The sequence below is a fragment of the Zootermopsis nevadensis genome, unplaced genomic scaffold, assembly GCF_977971745.1.
Source record: "Zootermopsis nevadensis isolate Lab colony 2312 unplaced genomic scaffold, Znev_1.0 Znev_ptg000021l, whole genome shotgun sequence".
Taxonomy (NCBI): domain Eukaryota; kingdom Metazoa; phylum Arthropoda; class Insecta; order Blattodea; family Termopsidae; genus Zootermopsis; species Zootermopsis nevadensis.
This window is the reverse complement of record NW_028259153.1, coordinates 12,590,287-12,609,453: the sequence shown is the minus strand read 5'-3', so window position 1 is coordinate 12,609,453 and position 19,167 is coordinate 12,590,287. Positions and strand designations below refer to the sequence as shown.

The following is a 19,167-nucleotide window of genomic DNA, read 5'->3' as shown; positions in this document are numbered from 1 at the left end:
TTTACTCGCGTAATACTCGCACATATTTTTCGTATTTTTGCGATCAAACACTGGGATGCGTGAATCTATGCGAGGGAAAACTTTTAAAGGTTCTATCGATAATATTCATTACCTGTTGCCAAGAATAATACACAATATTAACAAAGTTATTTTATACAGCAACAAGTTTTGACTTACCTACTATGTTGTGACCTTATTCATCTCTATACTGTCGTCCTTGGAACTGCTCTTTGGCGCTTATTATCTATCCACGTTTTGGTCTCCAACTCTCATGTCATCATTTCCGTCAAGAGCGTTCGTAATCCTAGTTTTTAAAACGCTCTTCGTAACTATTTTCATCCTCACCATGTTCACGCTCTTACTTTTTAGTCACACATCATTTCAACCGACAGTGTTCTTATCTTTCCTGCATCAAATCATGTCCAACTTTAACTAGCCATTATGCATACTGTTTTATAGCATTGTCTTTGAACGGCTTGTTAACTGACACATCGAGAGGCTGTAAAACTGACATAACCCTTCAGAAATGACTGTCAGACTAGTTTTCAACTCCGAAAGGATTCTTTCAGTGTCATCCCCCAAATGCCAGCGAAAACTACACCATACAGAAGACGGAAATCTTCATACTCACCGCTGTGAGAACCTCAAGTCTTACACCATACAGAGATTGTCATTGAAGCAATGAGCCATGTCGCTGATCCCAAACTGTGCGGAACCAACCCTACACCACAACTGCTGTATCCATCCAACCCTTGCCTTGTGCACGCAAATGAACAACATTCGGTAATTTGCCTTTTGGCACTATTCCTTTTAAATATCACATACGGTGGCAACTTCTTCCGTCCGCAGTTGCGAGCATCACAGTGTAACGCTGCTTTTCGCATCCACTTGTACGGATAATTATGCTTTTCTCCTTTACCTTAGATTGTCGTGTATTGCGATATGCCGACAAACACGACAATCGAGTTCGATCTTTCTACCTAACCCTAAACCAGGTACTCTCATCCTTTTGAGACCTGACGTTACATTCACCTCTTCTTACCGAATCACGTGCTGCCAGGTTATAAATGAAGTAACGTTATTGAAACTTTATGGAAATTCACTAAAAATACTACTAACTTTACAATTGCATAAAAGTTCACACACATTTCATACTTTTCATTAACACAATTACTCATTTATTTTCATCAATTATTAATTTAAAATTAAATATGTAATCTGGGCGGTAACTATTTGTCATTATATAGTGATGCAGAATTACAAAAAATGCATGCACACTGCACAAGACTGGCAGGCTGTATGCTGCTGCTGCAAATACAAAAGTTTTTGGTACTCTAAAGAGCAGAAGCCTTTATTAACTTTTACCTGACATTTGTCACAATACACAGTCCAGTCAGCCTTGTCATACAGCAGCATAACATTAAACTGTTCAATCTCGGTCTCAATTGAAGAATACTGTTTAGCTGAAAAATGTCCCATAGGGCTCCTGTGCCAGCAGCAGTGAAAACACCTGTACATGCCCAATTCCCAAATTAATAAAACTGGATGATAGAGTTGTAAGAAACTCTACTTCTCCAGTCCTTTCACCGGTAGTAAATTTTCTGACATTTCACACAAAATCACACACATGGGCGACTGATTCAACATTTATAATGACTGAAGGGCATCCAGGATGCTCATCATTTTTATGGACCCACCCAAAAACTTAAGTTAATCTCATTGTTGCATCTGTTATCAAAATTCTTTACATATGTTTTGTTCTGTATTCTTAGACATCTGTACGTGACAAAAACACTGTATTTGAGGGTTAGCTACAAAATATTGAAGCACTGGAATGGGCTGTAAAAATTCTTGGACATGTCACATTCCTTTTAACTGCAAATTATCTGAGATACAAATTCAGTCTCAGAACTTATATCTAATTTAACTACAGAAACTGATTATTCACAACCACAATACTTTTTCTACATTACACAACACAGGAATTAAAATTGTTACACAGCACAATGCAGGGAAAGATGAGGACAAGGTCTTAATCCTACAAGCCAACAACTCCCATTAGCAAGTACAGAATGGTACTTGGTAACACTATTCTTTTGGGGCTTGAGGGGAGTTAGATCACTGTACTGTCACAAACAAAAGTGACTACTCATTTACCTGGTCACTATTTTGTGAATAAGTTGATGGGATGCTAGCTTGACGTCATAGACCACCGTGGAAGTGACTCACAAGTGTGCCATTGTGTTTCATGCTAGTAACACAGTCCTGCGTACTGTATTTGATACCCATGTACCAGGCTGACAAGGCAATGACCCAAAAACCCTTACACGAAACATGAAAGCTACCACCGAAACAGAATTTTTGACTGAAAGTTTACAAATGGGCAAAAAGAATATGCCACAAAAACTGCAGTTTCAATTGTTCTCCTGTACTGTCACTTTAAATGAACAGCACATCCCTAGCAAAACCAGAATTTGATGTCTTCCTTTTTAAAAGGCAACAATTATTGATTATATTATCATGGCAGCTGGAAACTGATAATCCATTACAAACTGTTCATACTGAACAAATTATACACTCATAAACCATCAAAACATATTAAAAATGATGAAAATAACTTTTGAGAATTAAAACAGGTTAAAGCATATCAGGCACTAAAAAATTACCATGAGTGGCATAATTTACATGCACATGTACATAAAAATTACAATTTGTTTACTGAGATTCCTAATATCAGTGGCAGGTTATATAAGAATGGATAAGAAGAGAAGCATAGATATTAGACAAGAACTATATTATATTCAACCTAGGAGATACGTAAAAGACCACCAACAGAACTACTCAGAACACATATTATCATATTCTTTGGAAGCTGTTTTACTACCACCCCAAGGGGAGTTGGAAGAATCAATTTGATTGGCCCTGAGACTGGAACAGGTCAAGAGGCCAAATGTTGCAGCTGATGATGATTTTATTTGGGCTGCTGAGTGGCCAGATACTAATTAAAACTGTTCTGGACTAAACAAGCTCCTGCTCATTACAAGAGTTAATGACAAGCAGTCAATGACAGAATTATGAAAATGATTAAGAGAGGACAATGGTAATTACTTTCTGCTTAAAGTGAAATAAAATATCCGGCTGTAAATTAAATTTCACTGGAAGACTCTCATGAAAATTCTGTCAAAGTGCCCCTCATTTCAGGTCTGCACTCTCGTGTACTGTAAAGCATCAATCTCTCTTCTTCACATGTAACTTACAAGCTTCCTTTATGTCATATTCAACACTTCACCTTCTACTCTTAAAAACTTAATACATGTTATGAATACCAGTTTTATAATATATCAATAACAACTTTTACATATTATAAATACAAGTTTTCTCAATTTGTTTTATTTTGTAAATATACAGGTCTGTAGTTTAAGAACTGTTACTGTGACTTAACTGCTGTAAAGATGTAACAAAACAAATAGTTATAATTCACATTCTAACATTTCTCCTAATTGGACAATAATTCTGACAGACATGTAGCAAGTTTTCCTTCAAGTCTTGAAATTAAAATATTATGAAACTCACTGACTTGGTGATCTCGTACAGGAATGACCATCAACGGAAGAAATGTAGCTTCCGCACAGAAACCAACTAGAATGATGAGCCAAGACTCCTAGCGACACACAGAAAACTGAAATGTTACACATTTACAGCATTTGTCCTATAAAATAATATTAACAAAAGAATTTAACATTGGTTATTAGTACTGATTCATTTCATGGATTCAGGTTCTCACTCCTACATGGGCAGTTTTATGGCTACACCTTCACATATATTCATATAACAGTTTAAAAACAAAACACATATAACAAATGTAACCTTTCTTGTTTCACTTTTGGTAAGTAGGAACAAGCTGTAAAGTCTGTCATGCAAACAAGACATTAACATCATCTGCACGAATGCAAAAACCATGGCTATAAACTGATGAAGATACAAGATTTATGAATTAAACATGAGCTGTTTCTCTGATGTAAATTTATTAAAATTCCACAATTTAATATCTATGGCAGTCACCATGATAAATAAATGCACCCATGATTGGAAACACTGTTATGCAGGCATTCAAGACTTTCAGATCAGGAAGATACAAAGTTCAGTCTCAGTAGAATTAACTCGCAGTCTTCCATCTTAACGTGTCAAAATTAGCAACAATTTCTCAACTCCCATATGCTCTTCACAGGAAATTTTTTTTCTCTAAAACTTAATCATCATCTTTAGGTCTCTGATAAACAGTTCCAAATTTGGCCATATATTTCTTGATAAAGTCACGTGCTTTATGTTTCACATTATCATTACACTCAAGATCTTCAACACTTCGGCAGTGTTTCAGCTCCTTCAGCATCACAAAATGAGTCAGCTGCAAGCAGAAAAAGTAAAAACAATTTAACAGAACATACAGCTGTCTAACTTAAAGAAGAATAGCAGATTCACCTATGTGTACATACATGAGAGATCACCTCACTTACCCTCAGCATATATCTGATTCATCATCTTCCATAATTTTGTTGATGGCTGTCTTCTGGGTTTTAGTGCCATGTAGTCTTGTAGAAGTTTACAAACATTTCAGAGGTTCTTGCTGCCTCCATCATCAGGATAGTAAGTAAACTTAATTACATAGCGCTAAAACCAAGAAGACAGCCATCTTCGAACTCACTGCCATGAGAACCTCAAATCATGCATAATTATGATGATTAATTAACATGCACATAACAATTATTCATCAAAATTAATAAACAATATGCCCAAATACCTACCATCACTTTTATAAAACAGGGAAATACAAATAGTTGGATTTTTTAATTGTACTTCAGTACAGGTTTAGGTAAGTGAAATTTCAATTCAGTTCAACCTCCGAAAATATGTCAATGTTGGTTGTCTGAGTTGTACCACTGTTCAGACTTCCAAGCAGATATCAGTGTTTCAAAGAAACATACTGCCTTCACCTTCAGGGCTGAAGAGGCTTCTCAGAATGTTGCTATCTACCTACAAATCCACTTGGCATTACAGCATGGAAAACTAACACATTCACCACTGTCAGAACATCAAATCTCAAATATGGAAATATGCATTAAAAATATTTATCAACTAACATTCTTGTAGATCTCATTTTTCTGATAATCACAATAAACTGAAACCCAAGCTGCTTGGTAGACGGAAACATTACTATTCAGATATTCAATTTCAGCTACCACAAACACTAGCACAATAATATGGTAATTAATTACACATTTAGTAAGTTCACAAAGATAGATTACTTCATGGTCATTCCATCAACAGGAAACTGTATTATAAATTTATCCTTACCTGAAAAATTAACTTCTGTAACTTACATAATATGTAGAACACTTGAGCATGCAATGTATTTTGTTTCAGATGTGCCTACATCATAATCCATCTATTGTTTAAGCTGTTGAAACACTGACTCTAATGGTCATATCAAAAGAACTCCATGGAGCAGAATATTTTTTGAGAAGCTAGCAGTCGCTCAATTGGTCAATTGGAAATTTCCCGCCTTTCACAGAACCTCAAGATTCATGCTGACACTGCAGCACTTAACTGTATTCTGGACACAATTCCCCCAACCCCATTTTGATTTCATATGTCCAGCAGCAGACATCCATAAGGATTAAAGAAAATTATGAGCATTTTGACAGCATGTCAGAAAAGCAAAAAGCTACTGAAGATGTTTCCTCTGCATGCTGGATATCTCCTAACTCCAGCTCAAAGCTGCAACATTACAATTTTGTCATCAGTCAAAATTTGTTCTTCCTTGTAACTCTTCAAATGCCACAGGGATAATCCCATAGGCAGTTACTTTCACAGATGACATAGCATGGACATGTGCTATCCGAAGGTCATAACAGAAGACACATTATATCATACCTTTCTAGCAAGATGTTTGAAGTCTTCTGTATTTGTGATACGCCCTGCTTTGCAATCAGGTTTCCGATACGGGTTAAGGTACTGCACAATTACACCTGCCATGTGTAAACGAAATTGATCCTTGATTTTTCTAGCAGCATCACTTGATGTATCTGCTGCTACAGTGACAGGTTTCTCTAATGATTTGCTGCCAGAACGCTGTTTACCATCTCGATGCCTTTTCTTTGATCGGTCAGATCGTTCTCGAGATCGTGACTGTTCCTTCTTTCGACGAAGTTTCTCTTTTATTTCTCGGTATTTTTTCATATCTTGTCTATCTTCTTCTCTTCGTGGCTAAAATTAAATTACAAAAATGTTAAATCAAAGAAAGTATAAAGCACTGAAGTAAGTCACAAGCCAGCCTGCTACATCTGCAAATTCCACAGGGTTTATGAGACATTGACTTATTAATCATGGCAGTGGCAATTCTCTAAATGACGGTTTAAATATTTCAAGTCACGCTTGCAATACTATTATTCTGGAGAGAATAGTTTTCAGAAAAATGTGGCATTAATATAAGAGTAAATATGGTACATACTTACACTTATTATACGTTCTTGAACTAGCCCTTCTCTTCGCTTTTCTTTCCGTTTAGGCTCCTCTAGCTGATCTTTAGTTGGCTCAGTCTCTTCTTGTACCAACTCCATCTCCTCCTCAACAACAGTAGGAACTGATCCTTCAGTGGCTACATCTTTCACTTCGTCTTCCTCAATATCCTCTTTCTCTTCTACCACCTCATCCTCATCTTCATCTTCTTCATCTTCTTCTGTCTGCTCAATTAAAGGACATTATTACAGAGTTGATCTTCAGAATTAGAATTATCATATTTATTTCATACTAACACTTTGCACAAGTGAGATTTTAGGTTCTCACAGTAGTGAGTATGAATATGGGAATGATATTGTATAATCTTATTATACACATAATGGCAAAATGGATGCTTGGCAATGGTGACCAAACACATCACTATTTCTTACGGCTGTACAGATATGTGGTTGACAAGCATGATGCTGAAACATAATACTACTTGCTGATAGTACCTTTTCTTCTTGTTCAACTTCTTCCTCCTCCTCTTCTTCATCTGTACTTGAGCTTTCATCTTCCTCCTCTTCATCTTCATCATCATCACTTGACTCAGAAGAAGTCTCAGAATCTGGCTGCTGGTCTGCTTCGGTCCACTGCGGTGGTTCCCACTGTGATATTCGCGTTTTTACATGGTAGTAATATACACGGCCTTCAGAATCCTTTGCAGACTTCCATTTAGGTGGAAGATGAACAGGGGCTGGCAGTGGAGGTGGAGGAGCTGGTACAAAAGGTTGCTGGATGGGAAGTGAGGCAGGATGAACCTGGTGATGGTAGTGGGGCTGGGGGACAGACTGTGCATCAACTGGCATGCTGGGTGCTGGGTGTGTTGGTGCTGTGCCTGGACCAGGTGTTGGGGCAGTTGGATACAAGTGCTGGTGTTGAAACATGGGTGGTGGCTGTGGACCACTTGGCAGAGGGATGAACTCTGTCAAGTTGGGGTCCATAGCACCAGGGCCAGGATCAGCATATGTTGGATGATGTTGGTGTGGAGGAATACCACTCACTTGATGGTTCCCAGGATCAAATGGCATTGGCTGATGCGGAACATGAGGATTATTAGGATCATATCCACCTGGGGGAATCATATGAGGAGGGACCCCTTGGGGAGCCATAGCTGGCAAATGAGGACTCATGGGATTATTAGGATGGAACATTGGTGAAGGACCCATCTCTGTAGTCATTCCACCTGGAGGTAATGAATTAGGATCTGAAAGAAGAACAATTATCTGTCTAACTGCCCTTAAATGGTGAATACACAAGAGATTTTAGAAGATAACATAACAGATTCTATTTTGTAAATACCTGAACATTAAAGACTACTCAGGAAATGATCATGACGCAATCTCCTGTTTACTCATCTCTCCTTTTTATTCACATATTTCTGCACATTGCAAATTAGATGTTGGTTTAAATAAACTTTTATTTTACAAATTATTTTATATGTGTGTGTGTGAGAGAGAGAGTTAGTTAATGGTAATGAATAAGCAGCATTATGGATCTATGAAGAGATATATTGGGTAGCAGGGGATGGTGACACTAAGTACTAGTGTTAAAGAATTTCATACTGTATATGCAAATTAATAAACAACATGAACATATTAGTCTTGCATTTGACTTTCTTATGTCTCTTCTTGGCTGCATAATACCACTTATCCACAATATTAAATCAGAATCTTGCAGAGAAACAGAAGTAGATCATTCAGAATACATATATTCACTGATGACCTGTACTTCCCTTTTACTGGGTTAATTTAACCTCAGTCTCATAATGTAACACACATCAATAAAACAGTTACAATTTCAAGCAAACTGAGAGAAAAAAGAATAAACCCAAGTGAAGTCATTATACTTTTAATACTATCAGACTAAACTACAACTTGCCCTGGACTCAATAAACTTGTCTGTGGCAAACAAATTATTATATTTCTAAGGTGTAACAAGGACCAAGAAAAATACCATTATGTAAGAAATAGCATGATTGCTGGATACAAAGAATTTATGAAAAATACTTTAAAATTAATTTTCAATGGTTTCCAACCTTGTGGTGGGTAGGCCTGCCAAGTATTGGATGCTGGATCAAAGAAGCACGGATAGCCAGTCTGTGGATCAAAGGCAGCGGTTAAGCTTGGATCAAGACCCAGCGCTAAACAGCGATCTTCATGATGACGCCACATCTCCTGTTGCTGCCGACGCTGTCTTTCTTCCTCTTCTTCTTGTGCTACTTTCATGGCAAATAACTGTCGCCTTTCATGTTTAGATAACCTAGGAATTGGAACAAGGTTTCTGCAACTGACAAAAGAAAAATTAAAAAACCTAAAATACTTGTGCTTTGGGTATTTTCTCTATAAATCAGTGTAAACAATTAATAAACTTACGAAAAAAGTTGTTAGTTTTTGAAATATTAAAGATCTCCTGACAAACAACTTTATTTTATCAATAATGTACCAGTCTTGAGCAAATTCTAGCCTACTTTTCTTTGTTAGGGGAAGAAAGTAGACTTACATGATTACCATGTTCTCTGTCTCTCTTTTTTATCCTTAGACTTTCAAACCAATTAAACAAAAACATTATCCCAATAAAATCTATCACACACTTGTACTTTTCAGTTTTGTACAACTGGTAATAACAACGGAGTTACACACAAGCATTTGAGGTGGAAACAACACTAGTGCCCTGAAATTACACATGGAAACAGATCTTTGAAAATGTGCAACTTTTGCTAAGGCAACTTCCACAATATGCAAAACATGAGGGTCAAAAAAGCATTTTCTATCTATAAATTTAGTTCATAAGAGTTACGCCATCACTAACCTATCATCAAATCTTGAGCCCTTTCGAATTCTATCTGCATCAGGTGATTCTCGCATCCTTTTGCGATCACGATCTCGTTTGTCATAATCACTACGAAAACGATCCTGACGCCAATGCCTGAAGAAAATTCAAACAGGTTATTTGGAATTCTGCAACATACTACACAATCTTCAATCCTACTGCAGGGTTTGAAAATAACTGACAATTTAGCAATAAAATACAAATTACCTGTCATAAGATTGTTTCTCATGATGAATCTCTTTGTCTAAGTATTCCTTATAGCCTCTGTCTGGAAGTAAAATAACAAAAATACATCCATTACTATGTAGATATATAAACACAGAACCATAAGGAAACAAAGCTTACAGGACTACATACTCTAATGTTTAAATCTAGACAACATACAAATTCTTCAACATCACAAATAATTTAGCATTTTCTGCACTATGTACTTCAAGTACACATTTCTAAATTTCAGGCACTTTCAGAAAATTCTCTATTCCTCCTTACTCTAGATACGGAAAGAAGACCAGAACAGTTAGTCAATATTTTAGTGATCTCTGTTTCCGTAAATAGCAATACAGCCACATATTCTCACACAAAACTCCTCTGTATATTTCCTATACTTTACACTGAAAGTAGGCCTCTCATCCGTAAGGGTATATACAATAATCCCCCCCCCTCCCCCTGTTCATGCCACTTAAATACAACTTTTTAAAACACAAGTTATTGTACAACATATAAAAGAGATAAAGTGACAGTAAGCACAAGAATAATGCATAATAATGAGCTCCATAATTGACATTCTTCACCGAGTTGTACTACAATGATCAAACCAAGGATAAAATTGGTGGGGCATGTAGCACAGATGGGAGAGATGAGAAATATATACAAAATTTTAATCGGACAGCCTCAAGGGAAGAGGCCACTTTGAAGACCTGAAAATATATGGTAGAACAATATTAAAATGTATCTTAAGGAACAAGGATTGGAGGGTATGGATTGGTCTGGCAAAGGACAAGAACCAGTGGTGATCTCCTGAGAACATGGAAAATAAACATTTTGGTTCCATAAAATGTTGGGTATTTCTTGACTAGCTGTGGATATTTCCAGCTTCTCAAAAACTGTGCTCTGTGGAGTTAGCAGCTGATATACCTAATGAAATAAGCAACCTTCCAAGTGACTCACTTAACATGTCAGTTACAAGATAAATGTGGGAATGTTTTAAACAAGACTGACAAAGGTAAACTTGATTATTATGCCCATAAAGCTTTGTTCTTATTGAACTATGGACTGCAGGTCTGAGGAGCAAGTCCAACAGAGGGTATTCACACCACAATTATGAGGGCATTATCCACTGTCTGAGGTATACCTGATACACACAAAAGTGCAGGAGTTGCTCTACACCCATCTACAGGTAAGTGCCATTATACTACATGTGTTTAATGTTACTTTTATTTTAAAGACTGGTGGCAATAATTGGCTCAAACCTCGAATCTCTTGAATACTAAACTCATATTCTAACCACTACACTACCAGTGCAAACCTCAGAAGATTCCAGGGGCCCAACTATCACCCTATCACTAATGACCAAAAAAATAAAATAAAAACTAATGAATGTAAGAAATGTTAGTATACTGACAGCAGATATCTAAAGGCAGTAAAAGAGCCAACTACCAAAATACTGTATATATAAAATATATGTAAGACAATAGACACTGTTGTAATAACAACTACTGTCACTAGCTTTTGCATTGACAACTGAGATACTACTTATGGTTTATTTATTGACACTTTCAGCAGCTCAGACTATAGTGTCAAATGAGAGAATGATAGTGAATAATGAATTGGCAAGGATATGGTCATGGCCTAATTTAAGGTACTATCCTGGCATTTTCCTGCAGAAACTGAGGAAAACCATAAAAAAACCCTGTCAGAATAGCCCATCTCTGGGCTAAGATTTGAATCCGGGACTTTCTGAATATGAAGCAAGGATGCTAACCACTCGACCACGACATCTGGTAAATAAGATATTGTTAGCTGCTGATATAGGTAATTTCTTATAGAAAATATGATTGCAGTTAAAAATAAACAAATTTTGGTCTTCATGAACAACCATATGTATTATATAAAAACCACTGTGATGTTTGATTGCTTTGATACACATGTAGCTGTGCTCAAAGATGGCTTAAAATTCCCAGCAATGTCGCTAGTTGGAAAAAAGTTCTATTTTACAAATACTGCTAGCATTACACAGTTTTTATAGGCATTTCTAATATGGGTAATAAAAACACATAACAATAATAATAATAATAGTAGTAACACATGTATATGTATTAATGTTATAATTTGAAAGGGATAAAAAACAGAAGGATAAAGGAGGAAAAGAAATAGAAGCAAGAAAGATATCAAGAAAAAAAGGAGCTAAGAGATGGAAGAAAGAAATCACTCCTCATTGAATTTCAATTAGTCTTTTCCACCACTACTTAATAAAACAAGATATAAATTTCACTTCTACATTCCAATGAATAAATAATCTATATCAATGTTATCAGGTTCAACTGCTTAATGAGGAGCTTCATAATTTGTTGGACCTGAAGTTTTCATGGTGGTGAGTATGAAGATTGCTGTCTTCTAAGTTGTAGCACTGTGTAGTCCGAGTTCTACCTGATTACATGGTGCTACAACCATCTTAGCTTCATAATTTGTGCTCACTGAATATTATAAGGATAATCAAGTCTAGAAAGACGAGACAGCCAGAGCAAGTAATGTGCACAGGAGAGATGAGAAATACAAAGTTTTGGTCAGAAAATCTGAAGGGAAGAAGTACTTGGAAGACAAGGGCATAAATGGGAGGATAACATTAAAAGAGACCTTAACAAAACTTGGTTGGAGAGTGCGGACTGGATTAATTTGGATCAGGATTGACACAAGTGGCATGTTCTTGCAAACATTTTAATCCATGTTCAGGTTTCATAAAAGGCAGAGAATTTCTTGACAAGCTCAGAAACTATTAGCTTCTTAAGTACTGTGCTCAATGAAACTGGTTACCACGTTCAATGCGCAAGGAAAGGATTTTGTTACTGGAAGGTGCTTCAGCATATCTCATCCATACTGAAGGATGAAATGTTGTTCTCATAAGATTTTCAGACAATAAACAAGTCCAGAAATTCAGTAACAGTAACTGTTCCATCTGCTTGCACACTCACTACCTTTTCCCACCCCAAGATCCATTTCAAAGTTACTCTCTCCCCCAAGAGGATCTCTTCTCTCGAGGTTCAAAACAAAATTTTGTATGCATTTCTCAATCAATTTCACCCATATGTTACACATACCATCCAGCTAAAACTTAAAATACTGTTCATAATTTCATCATGAATATTAGTTCTATTACTCCCAATTACTTAAAATTTGTAACATTTTCAAAGGAAACACAACATTTACCCAGCTATTTGACAAGGATTTTATACTTTTATTTAATTTGTACATGAATGTCATCTTACGAATAGCAAATGAACGAACTGCATATGAAATCAAGCAAAATTTTTAAAAAAATTGCTGAAATGGACATTGGCAACTGTGGCATATCTCAAACTCTTATATTCAGACAGTATCAAAGCAGAGGTTTTTCACCATTAACACCATATTCAAACACTGTGCATGCATCCAGTCTTAAATTTTTAGTCATATAATACAGCTAGTGGGTCTGATTTTCATATGTATTTTAACACCATCCACAAGGCATGTTTTCTGTTCAACTGAAACAAAAGATGCTTCAAGGGACATAGTTGCTTTGTAAATGTTCTGTAGCCAACACTTTATGGAAATGATAATGTTGCCAGATAGCTTCTGAGTTTGTGAGTGCAGAGTGATACTTTATGGTAATTGCTAAAAAGTTACTTAAGGTATGGCATTAGTACGAATGTACTTACATATACTGGTATTAGTACTAGTATATTTACATATACCTGATATTTTTAAATATTTATGGCAATTGTGTCTATTAATGAAGTTTAAAAAATTATGTGATTTGATAATGGAAGACCACTTTGAAGTAAATAGAACTTACATTGTATATATTCCTATTATCTTGCAAGTTGCAGATGATGCAAATTTTAAATTAACGGTTAAAAGGCACACTGAAGAGACTAATAATAGAAGAACAAAGAACGACTACTGATGCAAGTTCTATCACAAAACATTCTGTGGACCTAAAATGGGTCACTGTAAGGAGGTTGTGAAGGAGAACTGTACATACAATTTTTCTCTGATAATAGAATTTTTTCATTAAATTTTCCATTGGGGAAGTTGTCTGATGTCTTAATCAGGTATTCACAATTTTAGTAATATAACTGTCCTATATTCTACTTAATAGGCATGAAAATATACTTTGTTTTTCTCTGTTTTCTTGATCAACATCCTTACTAGTTGTTAATATTCTTTGTTATTTCCTTTATGGCATCTCCACTTTGTCCCAAATATTAACATCAGAATACACCAGCAGGTGACATGTTCCACTTAGTTCCAGTTACTCTTGCTTCTCTTGCAGTTTCCTAACGGCATGGATGTGACGCTAACAGAAGTGGTAACATTAAAATCAGTGTTACCTCACATTTTACACAACATCCTTTTTAGCTTTAAGCAAGCTCAACTATAGGTGCAGATATTTACATTAAAAGAACATTTTCGACAAAGAAGTTCAAAATGTGTTTCTTTAGTTTCATTTACTTTACACATTTTACGAATAAGTAATTTGAAATGTCACTCCTCCACAGTGTTTCGGTTTTTCAAAGCAGTTCCATATAATTGCATGAATGAGTTACTGATATACTCATCCTTCAAAAAGTGTTTCAAAACTGAACATGTTGACACTGACAATAATAAAATTCAAAGTAATTTGAAAAGTTTGGTTTAGAAGATACAAGAATAGTGGCCTGAACATATGCTATGATTGAACCAACAAAAGACAGTCCAGAAAATCTTAGAATACAAATTGCCAGGTCACACAGATGTGGGATATCCCAGAAGAAAATGGGTCCTGAGTCACAATACGTCAACAACCTACCTTTTGGATAATAAAGATAACTCAAAACTAATAAAATTGTTTTAATTTTAATATAATAGCTGAAAGTAAACGTCCCGCGCCGTAGCCGCGCGGTCTGAGGCATCATGCTTCGGACCGGCGATACGGAATGCACACCGGTCGAGTCTCGGGGGAGAAGAAATTTTCTCATGAGCTTTCGACCAGTGTATGGGACCAGTGCCAACCCAGCATCGTGAGGAAATTGGGGAGCTACAATGAGTAGCGTAATCCGGTCAGGAAAGCTAGCAATGGCTGGGGGTTTGTCGTGCTGACCACACGTCACCCTATATCTGGTTGGATGATCGTTCACCTCTGATTAGGCATGTGAATGTGAGGCCAGCAGTCAAGCTAGTCGGCTTTGGCTCTCTGGAGCTGTTACGCCACGGATTTAATTTTAATTTAATTTTAGCTGAAAGTCAACACACAAAACCATTATTGTATTTTAATGAAGTGTCCAACAAAACTGTTTAATTCTAAATTTTTTTCATGAAACAACATACAGTTTTAAATACCAGTGACTGAGGTGGCTGCTATATGCAGTTGTAAATACTAACTTTTACATATTCAAAGAATTTTCCTGTTGTTATGAAACAAAGGTTTGTAGTCACCACCAACCTGAGCTAGTATAAGTCCAGTTCCCATCTCAACACATTATATGTGTGTGTGTGTGAATATATATATATATATATATATATATATATATATATATATATATTACATTCCATCTACATCTTGGTTATTCAAAAGGTCTCTATGATATTTTCAACTATTATTTTGTAGAAATCTGTTTTCTCACATTCCTGCTAACTCAACCTTCTTGCTTTAACCATCCTAACATAAAAACTACAAACTGTGAAACTCACATAATTTTCTCAATTTCTGTTAGTTCCCTTACCTTTAGTTCAAATATTCTCTTGAGCATTCTGTTTCTAACACCCACCTATCACCCTCCTGCACATAAAACAATATACTTTTAATTTTACTTATTTTAATCCACAGACATTTTTGGAAAGGAGGAAAAAATATATGACAGCCTGTACTCCTTGAACAGATTCTTCTTTTAATTTAATTGTGAGAAAAAGTTGTTGAACTTCACCATATTTTCAAAGAAGTGATAAACAATAATTAAATACTATTTTGTATTTTCCATTCAAGAGATGTTAATCATATCACCCATTGCAGTATTTCAATCGAATTAGCCCGTTACAAGTATTACAAAATCGAAACTTCATTCTATTAGAGGTCTTCCTAAAGCATCTTCCCCTTTTAAGTGATGATTCTCAGAACTTTTTGTTATATAATTTCTACCTAACAGACAGAAATTAATTTTATGCATTAAATAGCTTCCTCATAGAAAAACTAACTAATGTATTTCTGGAATTTTAGTTATCTTTCCATGTAACCTGCATGTGTCAACTTCAGTGTCAGTAATTTTCACCTTAAAAACATTTCTTATACAATTCAAAGTTGTGCTGTAAGTCAGCCAGAGCTAACAATTTACTTCCACACCAAAATAAAATTTTAATAAGCATATGAAAGGATCATCTTACCAGTCTCAGAAGAGATGAGAAGATGAGAGAGAAAGTAACAGGCAATGATCAAGATATGACCAACAATTCCAAAAATATAGACACTGTACAAGCAACATATAGTTATAAATAATTCACTCAGTCTGAAGTGGATAAAACATAACAGTCTTTAAGCTTTCACAGTGATTCATTACTGGGTGCTGGAACTGTGTTGAGCTGGCTGTGCTGTCACACTTCAGAGGACCACACTGCCTTTATTAATAGGGTCCACTTCAGCCCTAACAATAGAAGCAGTAAGATCCTCTGAAATGTCAGCAACACAACCAACTTCCACAAGGGCCAGCATCCAAAAGCAGAATCAACATCAAGATGAAATATATAATATGCAAGTGTATATGCAGATCAAATATATGGAAGTAACTCCATGGGACACAGTCTATTTTGGGAAGCGTAATGGCTCTAATTTTGTTTTCAGGTAAATGGTTTAAGTGAAAGTTATTCTGACAGATTTTGTATTAATTCTTCTATTTTTCATAATAGTGGTGCTGACTAAGACAAACCAGAATCTTCTTAACGTGAAGCTAGACCACAGCAGACAGAACATTTTATAAGGGTTGGAGTATCATATTTAAAGGCATTCCAACATAAGGCTAGAGTTTTAAAATCTGAATGTTTGCACATCCCCATGAATTATATCCTTAATTAGCCAATGAATGGAAAATAAATGAAGACGTAATTACAAAATCACGATTTGATATCATTACAAAAATTAAGTGACAGCAAAGTGATTCAGAGCTGGATAAAATAATCCATGCTAATAAAAAAGCATTCTTCAGAGAAAAAACAACCTTGCACTATGCAATTGATATTATCAAACGGCATTAAAGCACAAACCACACGTAAAGCCAATGAGACATAATTCATTTCAATTGGAATGCAGGCCATGAAACAGGATACAAATTTCTGGCCATGAATGAAATGAAAATCACAAAATTGCAAATTAACAGATTTTACACACTTCTACAGTATAAGCAAAAATGGCAATGAAGAATGACCTATAAGACTCCAAATAAGTGGTAAATATGAATGCAAGAGAAGAAGAGGCTTAGAAAGACTTGAGCAAATTAGATCAAATTCTGAAGAGGATAACAGTACCGAAATTATATAATCAACAAGAAGAGAAACTTTTTTTACACATAAGCAAGGTGTTTACTTTAAAGTCCACTACTAACTATATGTCCCACCTACTTTAACAATCAATACCTCTTCAATTTGTATCTGTTTTTTTCATATAATTCTAACTGTGAACAGAGATTAGGGCTACTTCCTTAAACAGTATTAATTAGATGTTCTTTGTAATGGTGAAGTGTAATGTTTTATTTGCAGTACGGACTGAATTCTTAAATGATATTCAGATGAGCTTCAGCTTCAAAAGGTTAATATCCTGCATTTATGAAATACTTTCTACAACTCAACACCGATCTGCATTTAACTGCTGCATTCTGACACTAGATAACAAAATTCATGATTCACTTTATTTGCCTGCAATTATAACACACACGCAAGTAAATAAAACACAATTTATTGCATATTATCAGGGGATAAGTTGAAAAACATTTAACATTTGTGGCTATTATGTATTGATGTAGTGATGACATAAAATTGGACATCATGATAAACTGGAATTATATAAGCTTTTAAGAATTTTTCATACTGCTCAAACATTTTAGGTTACGAAAGGATATGCCCCGAATTCCAAACTCTTGGCATTGAAAAAATACAATCTTTGCACTTCAATCTGCTCTTCTTTATGTTAGGACCTAACAACACTGCCTAATATACTAGCACATATTTTAAACAAAACTGATAACTGGAATAATTCATCTGCTTACCTGAATATTTTGTTGTATCCTGCATCTACCCACATTGTAACAAAAATTATATCCTGTGATGTGCAACTCAGAATTTACATTTATTTTAGACTATCAGGCCCCCCCCCCCAATCACCAAATAAAACCAACTGCCTAGCTACTCCTGATGCTGATGCTTTTCCAGAGCTGATCCTGGTTTTAAACTATGATGAAACTATGTGGGTCTCACTGTTTTCAGTCTTTTCTTAATCTTGAAATATGAGTTCTGGTGCCTTTTTTATAAATAAGTACTGACTACATCCATTAGTTAAAATGTGCAAGTTAGAAAAATAAGAGTATTTTGGAAACAGAATCACTCACTGTAAAGACTAAACTGTCTGCTTCAACATAATACCCTTCCACTGCAAGATGCTACATTCAGATGTAATATGGTATCAAATTACTTCTGCTGACAATTCTAACCAATACCAAATAAGTTTTCTTTGATAGTTTATCAACCCACCAGCTTCCCGCTCATGCTCCTTCATCTGCTCAATCCTCTCTTTCTTTGGGATTCGGAACACCTCTTTCAGACTAGTCCAGTCATTAAGCAGACCAGATGCCAAATCTAAGAACGTCCTGATTTTGTCTGCAACATCATTCTCACCCATACTAGTTCGGTCTTCTTCTTTACTGTCCTCACCACTACGTATCTTGTCTGTCACTTCACTGCTTGCTTCCTCATCTGACTCACTACCACGGCTCACTACCTGTGACACATCTCCTGGAAGCAGTTCTGTTTGTGTGTCTGACATACCGTCCACAAGTTGTTTCTCACTTTCAATTCCTTGCAATGTTTCTTCATCTGGAACTTCTACTATAACTGGTAACACAGCATCAGTCCTAGGTTTGCTTGCATCATGATCACTACCAGATTCCTCTTCCAATGATGACCTACAGAAAGATACAATGAAATCTCTATAGCGCTCGCCACTTAAAATTCATTTTTACTGTTTAAATGAAAGAAACAAATTAATGCACAGAGATTGCTTGTACCCAAATTTATTTGAGAACAGTAAATGCCACATAACATTTCAGGAAATGAAGAAATGTCAAATAACTGAATAAAATGCAAAATAATGATATGATAATGAAAATAATGGTGGTGATGAAGAAGATGACAACAATTTATAAGTTTCAATAACTACATTATCTAAAAATCAAACATCAACATTTACATCACTTAAAATAAACTTGCGAAAACAAATATCAATTACAATTTTAAGGCAACAGGCTGTGAGGGAGTATAGGAGCAAAAGAGCTACACAGCATTCATTCT

At 35.6% G+C, this 19,167-nt stretch overlaps 2 protein-coding genes across 4 annotated transcripts in view; both read right to left on the bottom strand.

Annotated features, from left to right (window-relative positions):
- LOC110840380 (uncharacterized) overlaps positions 1-625 on the bottom strand; it is a 32,956-nt gene extending 32,331 nt beyond the window's left edge. The window contains exon 1 of the mRNA XM_022085567.2: positions 178-625. The gene's annotated coding sequence lies outside the window, so the exon portion shown is untranslated. The remainder of the gene's footprint in view (positions 1-177) is intronic.
- A 2,691-nt stretch (positions 626-3,316) lies between these two features.
- Positions 3,317-19,167, bottom strand: part of Set2 (SET domain containing 2) — a 32,598-nt gene continuing 16,747 nt past the window's right edge. For 2 of the 3 annotated variants that reach the window (XM_022084451.2, XM_022084606.2), the window contains exons 10-17: positions 18,352-18,782; positions 9,595-9,655; positions 9,367-9,483; positions 8,594-8,844; positions 7,011-7,762; positions 6,513-6,740; positions 5,932-6,264; positions 3,317-4,405 (exon numbers count right to left, since the gene is read on the bottom strand). In XM_022084451.2, the coding sequence (XP_021940143.2) occupies positions 4,250-4,405; positions 5,932-6,264; positions 6,513-6,740; positions 7,011-7,762; positions 8,594-8,844; positions 9,367-9,483; positions 9,595-9,655; positions 18,352-18,782 (2,329 nt within the window). In that variant the 3' untranslated portion in view covers positions 3,317-4,249. The remainder of the gene's footprint in view (positions 4,406-5,931; positions 6,265-6,512; positions 6,741-7,010; positions 7,763-8,593; positions 8,845-9,366; positions 9,484-9,594; positions 9,656-18,351; positions 18,783-19,167) is intronic. The other variant, XM_087352866.1, reaches the window with a different exon arrangement.